The 21,476-nt window shown below is 35.3% G+C and overlaps 4 protein-coding genes and 1 non-coding gene across 6 annotated transcripts; 3 read left to right on the forward strand and 2 right to left on the reverse strand.

Annotated features, from left to right (window-relative positions):
- Positions 1–5,670: 5,670 nt before the first annotated feature.
- On the forward strand, positions 5,671–8,585 carry LOC106411638 (transmembrane 9 superfamily member 10). Its single transcript, XM_013852430.3, has 6 exons — positions 5,671–5,873; positions 6,283–6,447; positions 6,539–6,648; positions 6,720–6,828; positions 6,915–7,027; positions 7,107–8,585. Exons 1-6 carry the CDS (start codon positions 5,763–5,765, stop codon positions 8,413–8,415), a joined length of 1,917 nt encoding a protein of 638 aa, XP_013707884.1. The 5' UTR covers positions 5,671–5,762; the 3' UTR covers positions 8,416–8,585.
- Positions 8,586–9,993: 1,408 nt separating this feature from the next.
- On the forward strand, positions 9,994–13,493 carry LOC106415609 (heptahelical transmembrane protein 3). Its single transcript, XM_013856361.3, has 4 exons — positions 9,994–10,629; positions 10,821–10,919; positions 11,026–11,068; positions 12,691–13,493. Exons 1-4 carry the CDS (start codon positions 10,406–10,408, stop codon positions 13,369–13,371), a joined length of 1,047 nt encoding a protein of 348 aa, XP_013711815.1. The 5' UTR covers positions 9,994–10,405; the 3' UTR covers positions 13,372–13,493.
- TRNAK-UUU lies at positions 10,724–10,795 on the reverse strand. Its single transcript has one exon. It is a non-coding gene; the product is annotated as a tRNA-Lys (tRNA).
- A 153-nt stretch (positions 13,494–13,646) lies between the features above and the next one.
- On the forward strand, positions 13,647–16,330 carry LOC106415610 (probable myosin-binding protein 6). 2 transcript variants are annotated; one of them, XM_013856362.3, is made up of 3 exons: positions 14,226–14,855; positions 15,005–15,951; positions 16,032–16,330. In XM_013856362.3, the coding sequence occupies exons 2-3, from the start codon at positions 15,007–15,009 to the stop codon at positions 16,053–16,055; spliced, it is 969 nt and encodes a 322-aa protein (XP_013711816.1). In that variant the 5' UTR covers positions 14,226–14,855; positions 15,005–15,006; the 3' UTR covers positions 16,056–16,330. The 2 variants fall into 2 exon arrangements, with proteins under 2 accessions (XP_022564607.1, XP_013711816.1); XM_022708886.2 differs by having other exon boundaries at positions 13,647–15,951.
- A 1,567-nt stretch (positions 16,331–17,897) lies between these two features.
- LOC125591228 (putative leucine-rich repeat receptor-like serine/threonine-protein kinase At2g24130) lies at positions 17,898–21,118 on the reverse strand. Its single transcript, XM_048765025.1, has 2 exons — positions 18,509–21,118; positions 17,898–18,426 (listed from the first exon to the last, which is right to left on the reverse strand). Exons 1-2 carry the CDS (start codon positions 21,078–21,080, stop codon positions 18,017–18,019), a joined length of 2,982 nt encoding a protein of 993 aa, XP_048620982.1. The 5' UTR covers positions 21,081–21,118; the 3' UTR covers positions 17,898–18,016.
- Between the last annotated feature and the right edge of the window lie 358 nt (positions 21,119–21,476).

Consider the following 21,476-nt stretch of genomic DNA (forward strand, 5'->3'; position numbering starts at 1 on the left):
TACATCCCCTAGTTTTAGCCAAAATCATTTCTTTATTTGTTTTAGCCTAGGGAAATTTAGCTGAATATACACAAAAGAAAAGTTAACTAAAAGTAACAATGAATGAGTTTTTTGTATTTGTATAACAAGTTTTTTTTTTTTTGAAAAAACAAAAAAAAAAAAAAAAAAAAAAAAAAAAAAAAAAAAAAAAAAAAAACTTGTTATACAAATACAAAAAACTCATTCATTGTTACTTTTAGTTAACTTTTCTTTTGTGTATATTCAGCTAAATTTCCCTAGGCTAAAACAAATAAAGAAATGATTTTGGCTAAAACTAGGGGATGTATTCAACTGAGAGTTTCAGGTGATTTGTATTAAAATGACAAATCCACTGTTATTGAAACATGAATTTTAAAAACTCATTTAAAATCCACTGTTATTGAATTTGACATTTCTTAAAGTACTCTGAAATCTACTGTTATTTAGATGGGTGTAATTATATTGCATCCCCTCTGCTCATCTGGAAGACATATCCGTAAATAGTGTATGTTAATAATGTTCTAAACATTGCAAAGATTTACGAGGTTTGTTTTAAAATATGAAGGCACGTTTTGTTTGATTTATAATTAGATTACACCAATTTATATGGTGTGTTCTCTGCAATGTATTAATATAAAATATAATTATTAAAGTATCTGGAAAATGTGGTTAATAACCAAATATAGTAGGGCGTGATCAATTAAACCAAATTAAATAAAACTAATGTTGTTGAAAATACTCATATTTATAGTTGTTGCCACATCGGAATTATAGCAAACACATGATACACTAGAGAAGAAAGTGGGAAAAACACAACACATGGAAACGTAAAAGAACTAAGTTTGTAATGGAAAAAATAAACACAACTATAACCTTTTAATACGTAGATAATCTGGACTGTGAACATCAATAAGCTACAAAAAAGTTTAAGACATATGTACTATTGTTACACGATTAACTTTGTCATTGTGTATACATATGGAAAAACTACAACCATCAAACTGAGACAACCCATAAATGATAATGTAAAAACTACATAAAAACTAAAATGTTAAATTTAGTGTTATGTGGTTAATGTTGACTCATTGTTCAACATTTTAATTTGATTATCCAGTTTAACTGAATTATATACAGCTACTAAAAGATATCAATGAATTTATAGTGTAAACTTAAAATAATGGATATGTTATGTTAATAGATCATTTAACCGGTTACGTTAATAGTTATCCGAATATATAAAAATTTATGAATAGAAAAACTATATATGGATAGTACTAAAGTATTAACCTTAATGTGATGTGAAAAACTACATATGGATAGTACCAAAGTATTAATCTTAATGCGATGTGGTTAGTGTTTAAGGAATTATTGTTCAGCTTTATAACTGATTATCCAGTTTAACTGAATAATAATCGGTTACTGAAAAATATATTAGTGATTTTATGGTGTAAACTTAAAAATATAGATATGTTATGTTAATAAATTAGTTAACCGGTTACGTTAATGTTTATCTGAATAGATGAATAGTTATGGAATGAAAAATTACTTATGAGTAATGCTAAAATATTAACCTATTGCAATGTGGTTAGTGTTGATGCAATTGTTCAGCATTTGTATTGATTATTAGGTTTAGTTGTATTATAACCAGATATTATATCTTTATTCTGGATCAAACTACAATAGACAACTATATTATTTTTAACTGATACATAAAGCAAAAATAATCACCGTTACATCGAAATTCCAGACCGAATGTTTAAACATTTAAAGGAACCCAAAAATAACCCTTACTAAACTATCAGACCTTATATGCACAATGATCATGATTACTATCCAATATTCCATTGAGTCTAATTTTCAACAACAAAGGTTAAGAAATAGTGGGCATAAATATTTCTTTAGTTTAATTGGTTTTATATAAAAAAAGTGGTCACAATTGGCCTAAGAAATAGTGGGCATAAATATTTTTATCTATCAATTATTTAATTATATTTTTAATATTGATGATTTCTAAGTGTATTTTCACTTTTATCATATTTTAAAATATATAGATATAATCAAATTTTATAATAAAAAAATTGTTGAACTGTTTAGACTAGTCTGACCAGTTGACTAGTAACATTATTGGTGGGGGTTTGGTTTCCAAAACATCGACGCTAATTAAAGTCATGATTATACGAAAAAATAAATAAATAAGAAGTAAGAAAAATACCCGAAAAGCATGATCAAAATCAACGATGGAATCCATCATGTATTGTGCCCATTTAGCAATTTTGCTTTTCTGTCTTTATATAATTTGAATATAAACACAACTCTTCTTTATAAACATACAACTTTTACAGTTGGATTAGATAATAATAAGAAATCTTAGTGTTTGTTTCTTTATTTTCATATATTCTTCTTTTTGCAAATATAATGAGATATGTGTTAGTGAATTCATTAATATTGACAGGAGTGGATGAAATGTTACTAAGCTTATGGAGGAACTGTTGGAGGAGGATGTAGTGAAAAGCTACAACATTAAACTAAGTTAGAAAGTGGTGTTAGAAATATTGATTTGGCATTATAAGGAAGACAAAATCTATACAATTAAATCTGAATATTAATTAAATATTCATCTATCTGTATACATGATGATATGTTAGTGGTGTCCATTAAATGGGGATCAATAAGCTAAAGAAAGACTTGCTGGCTGAATTCAAAATGAAGGATCACCGAAATGCAACTAGGGATGTTGAGATAGATACATGAAAAGTACATTGAGAAAGTACTTAGAACGTTCAGCATGAGCGAAGCAAACCAATAAGTACACCTTTGGGTTCTTAATTTTAACTTATGAGCTTAATTAAGTTAGGAAGAACAGAGAATAAATATGAGTTTGATGAATAGAGTTTCTTATGCAAGTGAAATAGGATCACTCATGTATGGCATGGTAGGTTCATATGGATTGGAACACGGCAACACGCGGTGGGTGTAGTTAGCACATTAATGGGAGGTCCAAGAAGGCTGCATTGAGAAGTAGTGAAATGGATACTAAAGTATCTAAAGAGAACTTCATGATTAAGTCTATCGTTCACGAGAACTCATAGTTTAAGGTGGAAGGTCTCACATACACTTAGTTACTACGCTACAAATCTCGTCATAATACAATCAGTAACATGATATGTTTTTCAGGTTGGAAGAAACACTGCTAGCTGAAGATCGGTACTTCAACACATAGTAGTGCTATCTACTACTGCTCGAAATACTTGGTTCTCGCGAAAGCTTTCAGTGAGGATTTATGGTTGAAAGGTACGGTATAGTGATTTGGGTATAATGCATGGCGATGTAAAGTTGTTCCCACACTCATAGAGTGCAATAAACTTAGCAAAGAATAGGTGGTTCTATGAGAAAACTAAACATATTGATATAAATTTATATTTTTGGGATGTTTATTTTAATGTACACACATTTAAATAAAATTATATAAAATACATAAATTATAGATGCAACATAATTTCTACTAAATAAAAGTAGTTTTGTATTTTGAAAGCGTAGATCAAAATATAATAGTATTTATAATAATATGTGAAGAATATATAGTTAGTTTGTAATCAGAAACTCATAGTAGGCCCTAACATCAACAATTAGACGCTTGATTTTCCATCCTCAATAATTTATATGTATATTTATAATATTTATATGTCATATTAACAATAATCCTCTTTCGCATAATGGTGAGATCATGGAAAATGTTTAGAGAACGAATTTAACTTTTTACCCCACAATTTATTTTAAGTTTTACACATTTAATAATTAATGGCCTATTTTTTTTTGGGGTGGAGTGGGGTTGGGGGGGGGGGCAGTCCTCACATTTCACAGGGCTCGCATTTTTTTCATTATTTGTAGGGGGGGGGGGGGGGCAGTTTCATTATTTGTAGTTAACATAAATTAGTTTTCATAATCATTTATTATAGAATTATGTTTACTTAATGCATATATGTATCGAGTGCGTGTATACAATTTTACATCTTTTTGGTAAATGCATTTATTTTTGGGTGAAGGTAGCTGCTGGTGTGTTGGTTTCATGGATCGCTCGAATAGTTAGCGGGTCACCCTCATTTACCAAATTGAATTAATTTTCTGACTGATTACACAATATATTTTTTGTTTTTCTTATTTCAAATACCTTTTCATAATTATTCGTATTTTCCACACTACCTCATTCCTACCTTGCTACGTTAGCAAGTTACACCTAACCTACTAAACTTAAAATAATTAAATCCTTTAAGTTCGTATTAGAAGCCTTATGGTCCTTTGAGTAAAAGGTTGTTAACAATTTTACACTAGAAAATCTAAGGCTAAACTTTTTTCAAAACTTTATATAATGCAAATAAAATCCTTAAACATAAAGCAAATCTCTCAAATAGCTTTTTTAATGTTTTTGTCACAAAAATAGTTTTCAAGAAAGAAAATGACTAAAACAACCCGTTTTTATTTTGAAAATTTGAATATTTATTTTTTATTTTTAAAAATTTGAAACTCTATCCCAAAAACTTTATCCCTTAACTCTAAACTCTAAGTCTAGATTAGTTAACCCTAGGGTAAAAATATATATTTTGGTCATTTTTACCCTTTAATAAAACTTATTTTGGTCATTTTCTTCATTGAGTGCTATTTTTGTGACAAAAAAACTTAAAATGAGCTATACTAGAGAATTTCTCTAAACATAATCTATATAAAATGCTTTACTATAATGAAAATATAACTGTTAAACATAATTCTTCATTACAAAGTCATTAATATAATAATTAGGGTTGGGCAAAATATCCAGATCTGAAGAAGCGAACTCGACTCGAAAAAGTAGTAACGAATCCGAACGAGAACTAATTAAATACCCAACTGGTTAAAAAATTTAATATTCAAAGAATTCAAACATAATCCGATCCGAACCAAAATATTTTGGATACCCGAACATATCCAAATCACAATATTAATTATTTAAAATTTAAAATATTTAAAGTACATGAAAATATCTAAAAGTTATCAAAATATTAACAAATAAATATCTTAAAAGGGTAAAAATGATCAAAACACTAAAATTATCTGAAATACATACTTGTTTTCCATCCATATATCAAAATCAAACCAATTTTCATGTTATTTGATGTCTTTAGTCTTATATTATTTAAATTTTTATGTTTTCTATTATTTTTTTTTATTTTTGAAGGTGAAGATTTTAAGATATATTTGAATTTTGATTTTTTTTTACATACTTTAAATGGATATCCGAATCCGCAAAGATTTAGACCAAATCCAAATCAAAATTTAGTATATTTGAATGAAGCTCAAATCTCTAGACTCGAAAACCTGAAATCTGAATAGACACAAACCAAATCCGAATAAATATCTGAATACATGGGAAAAAAAAAGTTTTGCGTAACTTCTTATTTTGAATGCAATATTAAAATATTTTAGTGTAATGTATGATTTTATTAAAAAGATGAAAAGACAAAAAGAAGAAAATAATCTTTCTATTAAAAATTTACCTTAAAAAGGGTTGACTTTGTAATTTTGTTAACACCGATGCAAAAAGAATCACCGACAGCTCCAAACGAGTAAAACATCAACCGTCGATTAGATCAAAAAGAGATCCAACGGTCATATGTCATCCAATAGCCATGAAGCCTTTCTTCATATAAAGAAAATTCACTCCACTTCCGCATTTTCACGAAGGAGAAGAAGAAGAGATCAAAAGCTCATCAATGGCGATTCTCAAACGACCGATCGCAATTCGGATTCTGATCTTCTTCGTTTTCAGTGTCAATGTCCATGGCTTTTACCTTCCCGGCGTCGCTCCTCAGGATTTTCAAATGGTCAGTTACACAACAAAAAAAAGTCGCAGCCTCGTAATGTGGTTTCGTTTTCTCTCGCTATAAGATCGTTAGCGTTTTGATCCGCATAGAGATTTGCTTAATCGATTACGTTGATTCGTTTCTGGTTTAGATCCGATGCAGCTCCTTGTTTGACGAAGAAAAATCTATCTAAAATTTTGGATCTCAATTTGTCACTACTTGTTTCGTTTATAGATTATTATTGCTTCGTTAGTGTATATGTTGTAGCCATTGTTTGTTTAAACCCGAACCAGACCCGAATGCAACTGGTTCTATTGGAATATAGAAAAATTAAATGGATCTTCTGGTATATAAAACCTTGAATAACCGAACCGAACCGAACGGGAATCTAATTTGAATCAGACTTGAATTTGTGATTATGGATTTGCAGGGAGATGCATTGATGGTGAAAGTCAATAAGCTTACATCTACAAAGACTCAGCTTCCATACTCCTACTACTCTCTTCCTTACTGTCGTCCAGAGAAAATCGTTGACAGTGCGGAGAATCTCGGGGAAGTTCTACGTGGCGATCGAATTGAGAACTCTCCCTTTGTGGTATGCATGTTTCCTTCTTTCGTTCTTTCATCACTTCTTGGTTCTTTCTCTACGTGTGCCTTGATGAGATCTTTCTCTGTCTGTGTTGCAGTTCAAAATGAGGGAATCTCAGATGTGCGCTGCAGTTTGTCGTGTGAAGCTCGATAAGAAAAGCGCCAAGGCCTTAAAGGAGAAGATTGTTGATGAGTATCGTGTTAACATGTAAGGCATTTCCATCCATATCTCCTCTGGTTGAATGTGGCTTAAGAGGCGATTTTGGTTTTGTTTTGCAGGATTTTGGACAACCTTCCGCTAGTTGTTCCGGTGCAAAGGCCGGACCAGGATAATGTTGTGGTTTATCAGCATGGTTTCCATGTTGGTCTCAAGGGAATCTTTGTTGGCGTAAGAGCTTTATCATATGTATTTATGTTTATTAAAGGCAGGAGGAGTTCTGGTTCTTACCTTTTGTACTCTCTGGTTTCTTGTAGAAAAAAGAGGAGAAATATTTTATCCACAACCACTTGACCTTCACCGTTAGGTTTCACAGAGACATAGAGACTGATTCTTCAAGAATTGTCGGGTTCGAGGTCAAGCCGTTCAGGTAGCATTTTATGATTCTGTTCTGTTTTTTTTAGCAGTGTGTAGACTAAAGTCTTATATGGTTTTGTCTCAAAATGCAGTATAAAGCATGAATATGAAGGTGAGTGGAATGAAAAGACTCGGTTAACGACCTGTGATCCGCATACAAAGCGTGCAGTCACCAACTCCGAGTCTCCTCAAGAGGTCGAAGAAGGGAGCGAGATTATCTTCACATATGACGTTGACTTCCAGGAAAGTGAGGTGAAATGGGCTTCTAGGTGGGACACTTACCTTCTCATGGCTGATGATCAGATCCATTGGTTCTCAATCGTTAACTCTATGATGATTGTTCTTTTCCTCTCTGGTATGGTCGCTATGATCATGCTACGAACTCTCTACCGAGATATCTCCAACTACAATCAGTTAGAGACTCACGAAGAGGTCTTAGAAGAGACGGGTTGGAAACTGGTCCATGGAGATGTTTTCAGACCCCCGGAGAACCCGGAGTTGCTATGCGTCTATGCAGGAACTGGAGTTCAGTGTTTTGGAATGATTCTCGTCACCATGATCTTCGCGTGCCTCGGCTTCTTGTCTCCTTCGAACCGTGGTGGTCTCATGACGGCTATGCTTCTGCTTTGGGTTTTCATGGGACTCTTGGCCGGATACGCTTCTTCTCGTCTCTACAAAACGCTGCGAGGAACAGAGTGGAAGAAAATCGCTCTGAGAACCGCTTTCATGTTCCCCGCGACCGTCTTTGTCGCATTCTTCGTCCTTAACGCCATTATCTGGGGACAGAAGTCATCCGGCGCGGTCCCGTTCGGTACAATGTTTGCTCTTGTCGTCCTCTGGTTCGGAATCTCTGTGCCACTAGTCTTCATCGGTAGCTACATCGGTTTTCGAAAACCGGCGCTAGAAGATCCTGTGAAAACCAACAAGATACCGAGGCAGGTCCCGATACAAGCATGGTACATGAACCCAATCTTCTCCATCTTGATCGGAGGCATTCTCCCGTTTGGCGCAGTCTTCATCGAGCTCTTCTTCATACTCACTTCGATATGGCTTCACCAGTTCTACTACATATTCGGGTTCCTCTTCATCGTATTCATCATCTTGATCATCACTTGCGCAGAGATCACGGTCGTCCTCTGTTATTTCCAGCTATGCAGTGAAGACTACCAATGGTGGTGGAGATCTTACTTAACATCAGGCTCTTCTGCGGTTTACCTCTTTCTCTACGCAGCGTTTTACTTCTACACCAAGCTCGAGATCACGAAGCTCGTCTCTGCAATCCTCTACTTCGGGTATATGCTCGTCGTCTCGTATGTTTTCTTTGTCTTCACTGGCGCAATTGGGTTCTACGCATGCTTTTGGTTCACCAGGCTTATCTACTCGTCTGTTAAGATCGATTGATCTTTTTCATTACATTCTGAGAAAGCTGTCTTGAGAACCTTCTTCCATTTTTTTGTTCTACACAATCTCGTTATAGTTTTTTTTTTCTTTTACTTTGAAAGATATTGGTGGTAATTTTGGGACATGTACACAGAAGCTTTGTTTTATGGTAAACATACAATTGTCTCGTAGTAACGTTGACTTGATGCACAAGGAAGCTACGGATTGCCACTGATTTGCTTAATATCAATCTGTTAAATGTCAAACAAGATGCAAGTTAGCATTGCAATCCAGTTAAAAAAGATACAGATTTTGTTAAGAGGTAAAACGCAATTAACGAGTTCTATGAGATTTAATCAAACCACTTGAGTAAAGAAGCTTCCACAGTTGTTCATATTTTTATTGCGTATGAGATTTAATCTGGTTAGCAATTAATTATCCTCTAATTTTTACCTTTCTTTTGTTAGCATACTATTATTTGTAAATGGTATGTTGTACATCTAGATTCGATGACATTATGTATGCTCTTTTTATATATAAGTGAAGATGTTAATCAATATAAAAACTACGAAAACATATAAAGATAAACAATGGAAACAGATTCAGGTTTGGCGATTAGTTTGGTTCGAAACAAAAACTAGAATAAATTTGGACTGTTTAAATCTAGTGGATATAACTACAAATCCGATGGACTAGCTAGCATTTGCTTAAGAGATTGATGTTGCCGGAGTGTACAAAATAATTTTGGGAATGTGAGCTTGGTTCATATCTCCTTGGAGCAAGAATGGCCGAATAGAAATTTTAAGGATCAGAAGAGTTATTATATATATATATATATATTAGACACAATCACACGAAGGTGCTTCTCGGAGATTTTTCATCTAGCCAAAATTTGGTGGTAAGATGAACATCTGACAGACAACAATAAAATAAAGTGAATTCAAACATTCGAGATTCCAAAAGAACAAAAACTGGCACTCGTAAACTATAATGATTGGTTGGGTTGCAAGAATTGATTTTTAGTTTTATTTTCTATACAACCATAAAAATTACCAATTATGCTTGATGTAGTTTTTAAAGTTAAAGCAAAAAAATTAAAGAAAATGTTGTATGAGCTTTTTTGTAAAGCAAAAAATATTGTTGTATGAATCTTTTTTTTTCTCATTTAATTTCTACATTATATCAGAAAATACTACTGAATAAATTTCTACTGCAAATTTTCTCATTTAGTTTTTTCTATTTTTTATCTTCTCTTTTTTTTTCTTGTTAGAGCATCTCCAATTTTTTTTCTAAAATAGAAATTTCTATTATAGAGGTGAAATTGCTCTAATGTATGCATCTATAATAGAGTTACTCTATTTTAGAGAAAAATATGGAATAAAATAATTTTTTATCTCTATATTTAAAGGTGAAATAACATATCTCTATATTCTCTTCTATAAATAGAAAAACACTATTATAAAGGTATATATTAGATCAAATCCATCTCTAAAATATAATTTTTTTTTTTTTTTTAACAATATAATTTTTCTGAGGTAAATATAGAGATACAAATAGATATGGGTTAGAAATGGGCCCTTTAAATATCTACCAATAAACCCCCTTTAACAATATCCTAATACAAAAATGTGCCAACAAAATGATAGGGAGTAACATCAAATGAAATTTCCACGGAACCATTTTAGATTAATTTCCTTGAGTTACGCATCACACTTCGTGCATTTCTCAGCATCCTCACATGGTCCTTTGATTCAAAAGCTGGTTCATCGTGGCCGTAGAGTAACAAAATAATCACGTGTATCCAGCCTCATACGCATCAAAACTTCCCATCCAATTATAGTCCAACACGTAAGCAATCGCAATCACCTTTGAAAAAAGTTTCGTTTACATATAAATAGGCTGCGACGACTCTGGAGGACCACCACCGAATATCAGAGATTTGCGATTACTGAGAGAAAGCGACGGACGTAGATTCGCCGTCGCAGCTAGATTCGCTTAACCGAAAACCAGCATGAAGAGACGAAGAGCGGCGAGGAAATCATCGGCGATGGTGGCGGTTAGCGATTCAAAAGGATTAGATTCGAGAATGGGACGGAGGTTGATGAAGTTCGAGGAGTTGCCTGGTTATTTGCAGGATAACGAGTTCATACACGACCATTATCGATGCCAATGGTCTCTCAGAGATACCTTCCTTAGTGCCTTCTCTTGGCATAACGAGACTCTCAACATCTGGACGTACGTAAAACATAACAATCATTTTGTATCTTTCTTTTGAAATTTGAATTTGTGAAGATTTTATTTTTTTATCAAATGAAAAAAGTTTATTAAACGCCGTCTGTGGGGATCGAACCCACGGCCACGGGATTAAAAGTCACGCGCTCTACCACTGAGCTAAGACGGCTGTTTGAATTGTGGTATTTTAACAGGCACTTGATTGGGTTTGTAATATTCATGTGGATGATGGTGGTAAGTTCTTCAGAGACGACGGAGCTTAGTCTCGCCGGACTCTTCAACGGCATATCCGGGTAAGAAGCCTCGAGGTTAAAATCGTCATTTTCAATTTCATTTGGTTGTTTGTTAATTTTAAACAAAACTGGCTTTTTTTGGGGTTGTGTGGGACCCGGACGATAGAGCGTGGATTCGCCTCTCCAGCAATCAGACTCTGCTTCGTCATGTAAGCTTTTTGTTTCTTTGTTATTTTTTAAAATTTCGCGGCTTATCTTATCTTCTGTGTGATCTATATAATTAAGACATATGTTTGGCCTTTTCTAATAGTAGAGTGTAGTGGTAAAGTTAATTGCCCCCACCATGTGTTCTTTTCGATATGTTTCTTTGGATCTTTCTTCTCTTGTGTTTTGAGCCCATCGATCTTTTTCCGAAAATCCCCTAGCTTTTGTGTAAAGGGAAAAGAAAATGACAAAAATAATCAATTAAATTAAAGTGTTTCTCGTTGATATCTAAAGTTGTTCGTGAAATCACATGGCTTCTATTGATAACCATTGATATGAATAATGTAGTGAACAAAAATAAATGACGTGCATAAATTACTTTGAAGAATATATAAATATTCCTTATCAAGTTTTTAGAGTAGTTGATGACCACTGGATTAAATCTTACAATGAATCCAACTAAATTTTGTTTTTGTTCTTTAAGATCTAGTTTGAAATCTTGATTCTCTTAAAAGAATTGGTTACAAACCTGATGAAAATGTCCCAAATAACTTAGATCTACCACTGCTAGGGAGTAAAAGAGATGGTTGTTTTAAAACATATTTTTTTATAAAATATATAGACCTCATTTAAAATAAAAAATTATTTAATAATAAAACGAATTAAAAGAAATTAATGTTGTTCTTTTCAATTTTGATAGAAGTAAAATATTTTATATTTCTGCTAAAGGATTGAATTTGAAGGAATAGAAAGGCACCATGTTTAAAAACTAAAAAATCACAAATGGTGGAAATTTGACAAACATAAAGTATCTCCTCATTTCTCCTCTAAATTTACCACCAATTAAAACTAAAGAGTAATATTTTCTAAAAAGTATTTACCAAATAGCATATTAATTAGCACTATTTTTTAAAGGCTCTCAACTATTACAATTTTAAATTTTAAGGCTTTAATTGAAAATAAAATGTTCAAAATAATCTTTTTTTCGAAAAAATGATTGATTTATTATTTGTCCAAAAAATAATTGATTTAATTATAATTGGACTGTTATAATATATATATATATATAGGTTTTGTATATAATACTAAGGGCATAATTAACGGGGTCGCGGGTTTCCAACGGATGGATCCCATTATTTTTATAAAAACCGGTTCTTAGAGTGAGTGTTTCTTGCACTGTTCGCGAGTCCCACTTACACGAGACGATTCGCGATTAGTTCGCTTTCTAATTAAATTTTTTTTTTTAATCAGACAAAAAATAATAAAAACAAAAAAATCAAAAAAACTACCTATGAAACCGTGCCAACTATATCATGCCTTAAAGATGGTCTAACCCGATTCCAGTAGATGAACTGCATGCTGTATAGTGTATACGTTAACGGGTACAATAAGAATAGGCATGCTGATGCTATATGTTGGTTTGCCCTCCGGTTCACCGGTTGTACTGCGTAATAATATTTTAATTTAAGAAAAGAAAAACAATGAAACTATGTATTATGGTGAGTATTATTTCTCCAACAAAAAGTTTGAAAGATACACGAGCAAAATAAATTTACTAACGTCGTACTTTTTTTCTTTTGAATTCCTTTTTAATCACATAACTAAAATTTAAAAGATTCTTTCGCAGGATTCCAACGTGACAGAACACATCCCACTTCTTACGTCTCAAGAAGTAAACCACCAAAACTACCACGAAGCTGTTCCGAAATGGCCATGGCTCGTGTACTTAGCCGGAGCAATGGGTTGCTTAATCTGTAGCTCTGTTTCACACCTCCTCGCTTGCCACTCAAAACGTTACAACCTCTTCTTCTGGCGTTTAGACTACGCAGGAATCTCACTCATGATCGTCTCCTCCTTCTTCGCCCCTATCTACTACGCATTCTCCTGCCACCCTAACTTCCGTTTCCTCTACCTCTCCTCAATCTCGATCCTAGGTCTCCTCGCCATCATCACTCTCCTCGCTCCAGCTCTCTCAGCGCCGCGCTTCAGACCGTTCAGGGCATATCTTTTCCTTGCAATGGGATTCTGTAGTGTGGTACCGGCTTCACATGTGCTTTGCCTTTACTGGGGCCACCCTAACGTGTTATTCGCTCTTGCTTGCGAGCTTGCCACTGGTCTGTCTTATGCTGTGGGAGCAGTGTTTTATGTTAGCCGTGTGCCTGAGAGATGGAAGCCTGGAGCGTTTGACATTGCCGGGCACAGCCATCAGATATTCCATGTGTTTGTTGTTTTGGGAGCTCTTGTTCATTGTGTTGCCACTCTTGTCATTGTGGATTTTCGACGAGCGTCTCCTTGTGGGTTTTATTAAGAAGATGTCACGTGTCATCTTCCAATTCAATGTATGATTTAAAGTTAGCTGATTCTGGATTGTGATATTTGAAACTGAAACATCCGCAATTGCGTTTGCAGTAGATAAATGCTTCCCATGTATGAGCAGATTGTGTAACATAGGGATCTTATCATTGGATTCCTCTGTAGATCAAACATCTTCTTCAACAATAACTATACAACTTAGAGCATATGAAGAGCTTTATTACAATAATCTCCGTGTTAAAGTTGGTATTTATTTTGTAGTTTTATAACATCGCTCTGTCATTTTGAATTAGTAGACAAGCTAGAAGTCTTCTGCTCTAACTTGAATGTTAGGTTTGTTGGGTTTGGGTCGTGAGAATAACTTACTCCAACTGGTTTGTCTCTCACTGTGATCTGCTTCCTCTCTTCTATTGTGAAGCTTTTACTTTGTTGCGGATGACAGTTGGGTCTTCGTTGGCCTATTTGTTGTTTTTGAATTACTTGGCTTGAAGAGAGTTTCTTGTGGCCCAAACTGCTCTCTTTGAGTTCCGTTTGTTGTATATCATCAATACACACAAAAAAAACGTGTCTTACCTTTAACAACAAGAAAGGTAGTGTGGTATGGTAGGCCATACAGAAGCTAAAACCTAGTCATGTAATGAGCCGTTGAAAACTTTAAATTATACTCCTTCTGTTCATAAATGTACGAAGTTTTACAGAATTTTGATGTTCTAATATATAAGATGTTTTCATTTTTCTAGATAACTTTTATTTTATTAAAAACTGTGTACTCAATCATATTTAAATAGTCTATTTTATAATTAGTTGAATACCATTAATTTATAGTTTTAACGATGCTTTCTAGACAAAAAGTAATTTTCTTAATATGTGTGTTTCTACTTAAACATCTTATATTTAGGAACAGACGGAGCATTTCGTTTTTTAATGTCAACAAACTTTTATACATTAAAGGGAAAGAAAATACTAAATTTCAGCAGAACTTTAAGATTCAAAAATCAGCTTCATCATTCCAAGCTTCTTTCTTTTTATATTCCTGAGACCTCATCAATATTTTAGAGGAATATTTGACTGATTATTACGAGACGAACTCTTTTGTTTGTATAGTTTAATGAATTTAGTTTTCTTTCTCAAAAAAAAAAAACTTTAGAAAAAGAAATTAAGTTGATGATAATTTTCAATAAATGTTTCTTTCTGCTGGCCCAAGTTCATAAACTTTCTGCTTTTAATGATATGGACACGGCATCATAATTGTTTTTTTTTGGGTCAAGCATGGCTAAATGTGAATGAATAAAACTTTCCTTTATTTTGGTCTTGATTACTTTATTAGGTATAATCTTGTCTAATTTAGCATTTTAGTTTCCTTTTGTACAGAAAAATTTCGTGTTTTTTGTAATACTTCTGAACCATCAATTGTTCTCTCAGCGTATCTGTGAACTTGCTCGTCCACAAAACTCGTGTTCTTTTGTAAATCTATCACAGGTACAATATAAGATTCTTTCTTTATTCCATTGCTTAGATTCTTGTTCCAGGACATGACTGCTCAGGAACTGTAATTTTTGTTGTAATTAATTGGTATCATGAAGTTAGTTTAGAGACAATAGATTATAGTATTGTTTGCAACTGCACAGAGATGGTAGGAAGAAGCTACAGCTTAAACATGCGTGGAGTTGAGTCCCAGGATCTTAGGATAGCTCTTTATGAAATGAAGGAAGATGCTCAGAGACTCCAAGAAGAGTTAGACGCCGAGAGAGAAGCCACTGCCACGTCAGCGAGCGAAGCCATGTCAATGATTCTAAGGCTCCAAGGAGAAAAAGCGGCTTTGGTTATGGAAGCTAGCCAGTACAGGAGAATGGTGGAGGAGAGAATGTCTCACGCTGAGCTGTCCCTTGAGCTTTTGGAGGATCTGAATTACCAGAAAGAAGTTGAAATCAAGAATCTCGAAAGCAGATTATATGCCTACAAATGCAAGCTTCTGAACTTGGGATGTAAGGGAACCGATGATGATCGTTCTTTTAGTGATATGAGATGGTGCGATAGATCTCCAGAACCGGTTGACACAGATGTTTTGGTTCCTGTGGAGAAGGAAGTAATTGAGCAGAGCTTGGATCCATCAAGAAGACATCAGGAGAAGAATTTAGATTTGTGTTGGGATCAGATCAAGAAGCTAGATGAACAATTAAAAGAGCTTACAGATTGTATAAAAATGGAGACGTTCTCTGTGTCAGAAACTAAGAATGGAGAAATAAGTGAAGCTTTTGCTGCAAGCTCGTCAAACATTCAAGATATGGTTCCAAAGGTGTGCAAGAAATCATCTAAACGGAAGAGGAAAATAAGCGTAAAGAGAGATCATGTACAAGGTGGTTTTTCTGAAAATGATGCAGAGTATCAAGCAGAGTTGCAGCGGTTGAGAGAGAGAGTAGAGCAGCTTGAGCGGGCGAGATGCAACGCAGAGCCTCAAACTAGTGAAGTAAAGCAAGAAGAAGAGTTAAGTTTTGTCCAAGCTGAAATGAAGAATTCAAGAACAACTGTGGAGTTATTTCCTTGTTATGACTCAGCTATTGTCTCTGTCCAAGAGGTACGGTAACATCAACTTCTGTCAACAAATCCAAATATTACTTAAATTGCTGACAAATTTTGGCATGTCTATTGAAACAGGCAATGCTTTATTTCTGGCTGTGAGACATGCCTGCACTTGGTGGCATTAGAGTGAGTAAGAATACACTAACTGAGCTTTCTACAAATAGGAAGATCATCTTTGATTTAATCAAGAAGTATACAAGCCTGTAAGTGTGTCATAAGGTGTGATTGAGATTGTATTTGTGTTAGTTTTGTTTGCTTGTAGCAAGATCTACCTTTTTTGTGTAGCTGAGCGTTTGGGAAGCAAATATGGTTCTGTTTGCTAGATATTTCATATCAGATAATTAAGAGAAGAATGAAAGTGAAAGTTACCAACCTGAGGAGTTTTGTGGATGCTTTGTCATATATGCACCAAAGAAAGTCTGAAATCTCACAATCGCCAATGTTATACTCCCTTCGTTTCATAATATTGTTTTGGTTTAGTGTACAAAGATTAAGAAATTTACATTATTCAAAAAGCGCTTTTAAATATAGAATTTTAAAATCATTAAAACAATTATAAAAAAAATATTGTAAAATTTTATTGGTTGAACAGTTTTCAATAAAATTAAAGTTGAACTTAAAATTCAAAACATCTTATATTTTGAAACAGCATAAACTTTCTAAAACATCATATAATTTGAACCGGAGAAAGTATTTTTCTTCTGACACAAGCCTCTATGGTTAAATAATCTAATCCTAAGCAAATAGATGAAGTCCTTTCTTTGGTTAGTTGCAGTTAGAACCAATGTTAACTGTGGTTGCTATCTGACCAAACTTCTTCTAGTTCTGTCTTAGCATTATCTTCTTCTTTTTTTTCATGCTCATTCGTCATCATAGATTTCCACATTCTGGAACTGAACGGATATCCTTTCACCATCTCAAAACCTTTTCTTCATTGGCACAACTACTTTATAAGAAAATAAAATCCTTTTGTCTCAGTCACTATCAATGAAGGCAAGATTTTCAGTTCACCACAACTTTGTGATTACTCATTGTCTCTGTGTAGCTTACTGGGTGTCACTCTCAGGAAGCAAACTCTCTTGTCATTTACGGGTTTATACCTTCCTCATTGTGTGCGCATCCTGATTTGCTAAGTACCTTGAAACATCAGTGTGAATTTTTCCTTTTGCACCTACCTCATCATCACGTTCTAGTATGTCCTATAGCATCTTCTTTTTCCCAATTATTATTTTTAAGATAGAGCTTTGTTTCTAATACAACTAACTTTAGTGACAATAATACAGAAATAGTATTTTGACATTTGACAAGTTTGAAGCTTTAATCAGTAAATTTCAAATCTGTATATCAAAACCAATAAAAAAGTTTGAGATTCTTATGTGTGTTTTTACCACCAATGATCCAGAATTTCTTGATTGTTGCTGCAAAATAAAACTTATCATAATGAAACTGATGAAGATGTATATACAAGAAATTACTGGTTTCCTTATATTATTTTTCTCTTCATGAGATTGGCTGTTTCTTGACTCATCAGCTTCCTAAGATGGCATAAAGGGACAAATATGATGGCTTGTTGACCTTTGTTTGATGTTGATGTCACCTATTAGCGCATACTTAGTATAAAATTATTAGACTAATAAAGGACTGTTGTTCAGGACTGTGAAGAGATTAAGCAGATAGACATCAGCTTCCACTTGCAATAGAAATCTCTGCCATAATTTTTTGTTTTTTATCCAAAGTTAGGCAAAAAATGATTTATTGATTAGAATACAATGTAATGGAAGATTAGGAGTAGCTTCATTGCTAGAATCATAGCACATACATAAGCTATGATCATGATTACAAATAAACCCACCAAATATTAGTTTAAAGTAATTAACTAATGAATGTGAAATAGAAGATTTGGTTGGCTGATCTTGATCAGAAGATATGGGTTTGCAGATCTTAAACCAAAAAGGAAGACGTAAATCAAAGACTTTAATCCACAAAATCTCACTCTTTTTCTTAAACAATTAAACTAATGAATTCAACAAAAATCACCAAAAATGATTCATAAACCATCATCAAGAAATAGCTTCTCCTTGTGTTCCTTGAGGTTGATTATGCAGAAGGGAAGGACAAGCAAAGAGATACTCTTTGAGCCGTCCCATCTCATGTGCAACATCGAGCATGTTAGGCCTAGTTGAAGGAGTATACTGAGTACATACCAATCCCAATTCAATCATTTCCAATATGACTTCTCTCCAAAGCTTATCACACCTCTCTGGCTTCCCCTGCGGTTTCCATCTGATCAACGCTTGTTCAATGATTCCCTCTAGAGAATTAGGGTAATGAGACTTAATAAACTCATGTAAGCTTGATCCTCCATTGACCGCAACATCCGTTGGTCGCCTTCCACTCACAATCTCTAGCAGGAGAACCCCAAAACTGTACACATCTCCATGGATCGATGCACGTCTCCCCATCCCATATTCTGATTTAAAAGAAATAAAACAAATAAAGAGACTAATAAGACTACTTGGTGAAACTTTAATGATGTTATTAAGAATGTGTACCTGGTGCAATGTAACCTACTGATCCGCATAACAATCCATCTGTTGAGCCAAATGAGACTGAATCATCAGTAGAGACCGTATCTTCGACGCCTTGAACCAATCTTGAAATCCCAAAATCAGTAACCAGAGCGGTCATATCATCATCAAGAAGGATGTTGCTCGGTTTGAGATCACAGTGAACGACTTTGACAGGTGAGTAATGATGCAAGTACGCTATTCCTTCCGCGACATCGCTGCAGATACTCACAAGCTGAACCAAATCCAAACTCCTGCTCGAGTACTCGCCCGGGTACAGGTGTCTCTCCAAGCTCCCATTTGGCATCAACGGCAGAACAAGAGCCTTGAAACCGGGTTTGCTACAGGTTGTGATGATCCTGATCAAGTTCCTGTGCCTCGTCCTCTTCAAGATCTGACATTCTCTTTTGAAACTCCCTGAGAATTCCACCGCGGTCTTTGGATCAAGTACTTTGACCGCGATCTTTGTGTTGTTCCTGAGAACTCCCTTGTAGACATGACCAAACCTCCCTGAACCAACCAGGCTAGAAGAGCTGAACCCTCCCGTTGCTTCGATGAGCTGCTGGTATGATATTCTCGGGTACTTGGGGTCCTTTCTGTTCTGTTTCTCTTCATCTTCCGCCTCTTCTTCGTCGTACACTGTTAGATTCTTTCCAAATCTTGATCTCCGGACCAGCGGGTACCCGAAAACACACAGAAAAGGAGTTGCTATCAGCGATAACAGAACCGGTAGAAGGATAACAGCGTACTTGTGCTTCTTCTTGCATGTCTGCATCCCTTTTACAGAGCCGCACAAGAGAGGATCTCCTAGAAAAGACTCAATAGTCAGCTTAGAGAACGATCCTCTGTCAGATACATTTCCGGAGAACATGTTGAAGGAAAAATTCAAGTTCTTGAGAGTCGAAGACCGTTGAAAAGAAGGCGGTATAGCTCCCGTTAGCCTGTTTAAAGCCACATCTAACTCTTTCAGATACGGCAGCTGGCCTAACGAAGCAGGCAAAGGACCGAAGAAACCGTTTCTCGAAAGATTCAGATGCTCCAATGCGATGCAGCTTCCTAGCTGAGGTGGAATCTTCCCGGAGAGTTCGTTGGAAGATAGATCAATGGAGAGAACCATATCCATTTTGCTTAGCTCCAAAGGGATTGCCCCGGTTAAGTGGTTGCTCGAGAGGTTGAGGTAAATCTTAAGGTTTCTGAGACTGGAGACTACTTCGGGAGGAATCTTCCCTGAGAGGTTGTTGTGAGAGAGGTCAAGAATCTCAAGATTGATGCATTTGCCAAGGCTTCGAGGGACAGTGCCAGAGAGATGGTTTCCGTAGAGAAGAAGTCTTCTCAGCTGAGAAAGGTTAGCGAAACTATCCGGGATCGAGCCAGAGAGGTTGTTTCTAGACAAATCAAGAAGACCTAGACGAGGTATATCCCCAAGCTCTACAGGGAGTTCACCGGTTAAGACATTATTCGAGAGATAAACCCTTTCGAGCTTGCTTAGCTTGCAGAGCTCGCGAGGGATCGGACCGGTTAAAAGGTTACTAGACAAGTTCAAAAGGGTTAGGTTCAAAAGGTTTGATATTTCCGGAGGTATAGAGCCGTGGATACGGTTTTGGTCGAGATGAATCTGCACAAGATTCGCGGAGAGGTGCCTTACGGAAGAAGTTATCTCTCCTCCGAGGCTGTTTCCGGCTAACTCCAGCTCTTGTAGGTCAGAGGAGTTGGATAGAGAGGCGAAAAAGGGTTCGAGGTTGGTGTTGTTGTTGTGGCTAACGAAATGGTTATAAGAAAGGTAGAGAAACTGAAGGTGCGGCATGTTGGTTATGACTTGAGAAGGTAACTCTCCGGTTAAGAGATTTGACTCCAGGTCGATCCATTTGAGATTTGTCGAGTTTGAAAGCGAAGGCGGTACGTCCCCGGCCAGCTTGTTCGACCAGAGAAGTAGAAACCGAAGCTCTCTGAGGTGACAGTGGTTCTTCAGAGGGATTTCTCCGGTTAGAGAATTGTTAGAGATGTCAATGTATTGTAGAGATGAGGAAGAGCCGTTGCAAAAGAGCTCGCCCGGGATTTGACCGGTTAACCGGTTGGTTCCGAGATCGAGATAAACAAGACGGTTAAGAGAACCAAGCTCGTGCGGGATGTTTCCTTGTAAGAGATTCTCAGAGAGACTTAACTGCTTTAAGGTTTTATGTAATGACCCAATCTCATTTGGGATTTCTCCTGTGAATAAGTTTCTTGACAGGTCAAGAACGGTTAAAGCGGTTAGATTTGCGATGGACGGTGAGATTTCGCCTCTGAGATCTTGTCCGCTGATGTCTAGCTCGATCACTCGAGTGCTGTCGTTGTTGCACTTCACACCGAACCAGTTGCAAACATCAACAGATGATGATGATGATGAAGAAGAAGAGACCCACGTGCTTAGAGAGTTGTGAGGATCTGAAACAATGGATGATCTGAAAGAAAGCAAAGAGTTTTGATCACGTTTTATTAACTCATCCTTGTCTTTTGAAGCAAGAACGGTCATGACAATGATCAAGAACGAGAAAGACAACAAGGAACAATAATCCATTACTTTTGTATTTGTGCGTGTGTTTTAGTTGAGACAACAAAGAATCAGAAATGGTGTTTGACTATACACACATATATATATTGTATAGATAGAGATATACAATCGAAGAGAGACAGTATCTCTTTGACAATCAAATGTTTGTGCCTAACTGCCGTTTGAAGAAAATGAAACGTTTATAGTAACGTTTGGCGCCTGTGATGTTTGACTTATAAGGTCAACCAGTATGGTGTGAACAAAATGCCACGTGATCATTAGTATTTATACGTATTTAAGTATATGCCGTGTGGTTAGCCTTTTCCTTCAGGCGTGTTCCTTTTTGAATGGTGGTGTACATGTCAGCAAATAACTATAGCTGAAGGCCTAACTCCATCATATGTTTTGGGCAATTTATATTAT

Source organism: Brassica napus, chromosome C8 (assembly GCF_020379485.1).
Source record: "Brassica napus cultivar Da-Ae chromosome C8, Da-Ae, whole genome shotgun sequence".
NCBI lineage: Eukaryota > Viridiplantae > Streptophyta > Magnoliopsida > Brassicales > Brassicaceae > Brassica > Brassica napus.

Bases quoted from the DNA above. Each gene is read 5' to 3' on its own strand.
- LOC106415609 (XM_013856361.3), top strand. From the start codon at position 10,406: ATGAAGAGACGAAGAGCGGCGAGGAAATCATCGGCGATGGTGGCGGTT. The intron at 10,630-10,820 runs GTACGTAAAACA...GTATTTTAACAG, and splicing joins GAGACTCTCAACATCTGGAC to GCACTTGATTGGGTTTGTAA. The intron at 11,069-12,690 runs GTAAGCTTTTTG...ATTCTTTCGCAG, and splicing joins ATCAGACTCTGCTTCGTCAT to GATTCCAACGTGACAGAACA.
- LOC106411638 (XM_013852430.3), top strand. From the start codon at position 5,763: ATGGCGATTCTCAAACGACCGATCGCAATTCGGATTCTGATCTTCTTC. The intron at 5,874-6,282 runs GTCAGTTACACA...ATGGATTTGCAG, and splicing joins CTCCTCAGGATTTTCAAATG to GGAGATGCATTGATGGTGAA. The intron at 6,448-6,538 runs GTATGCATGTTT...TCTGTGTTGCAG, and splicing joins TTGAGAACTCTCCCTTTGTG to TTCAAAATGAGGGAATCTCA.
- LOC106415610 (XM_022708886.2), top strand. From the start codon at position 15,007: ATGGTAGGAAGAAGCTACAGCTTAAACATGCGTGGAGTTGAGTCCCAG. The intron at 15,952-16,031 runs GTACGGTAACAT...CTATTGAAACAG, and splicing joins CTATTGTCTCTGTCCAAGAG to GCAATGCTTTATTTCTGGCT.
- LOC125591228 (XM_048765025.1), bottom strand. From the start codon at position 21,080: ATGGATTATTGTTCCTTGTTGTCTTTCTCGTTCTTGATCATTGTCATG. The intron at 18,427-18,508 runs GTACACATTCTT...CTTTTAAATCAG, and splicing joins AGTAGGTTACATTGCACCAG to AATATGGGATGGGGAGACGT.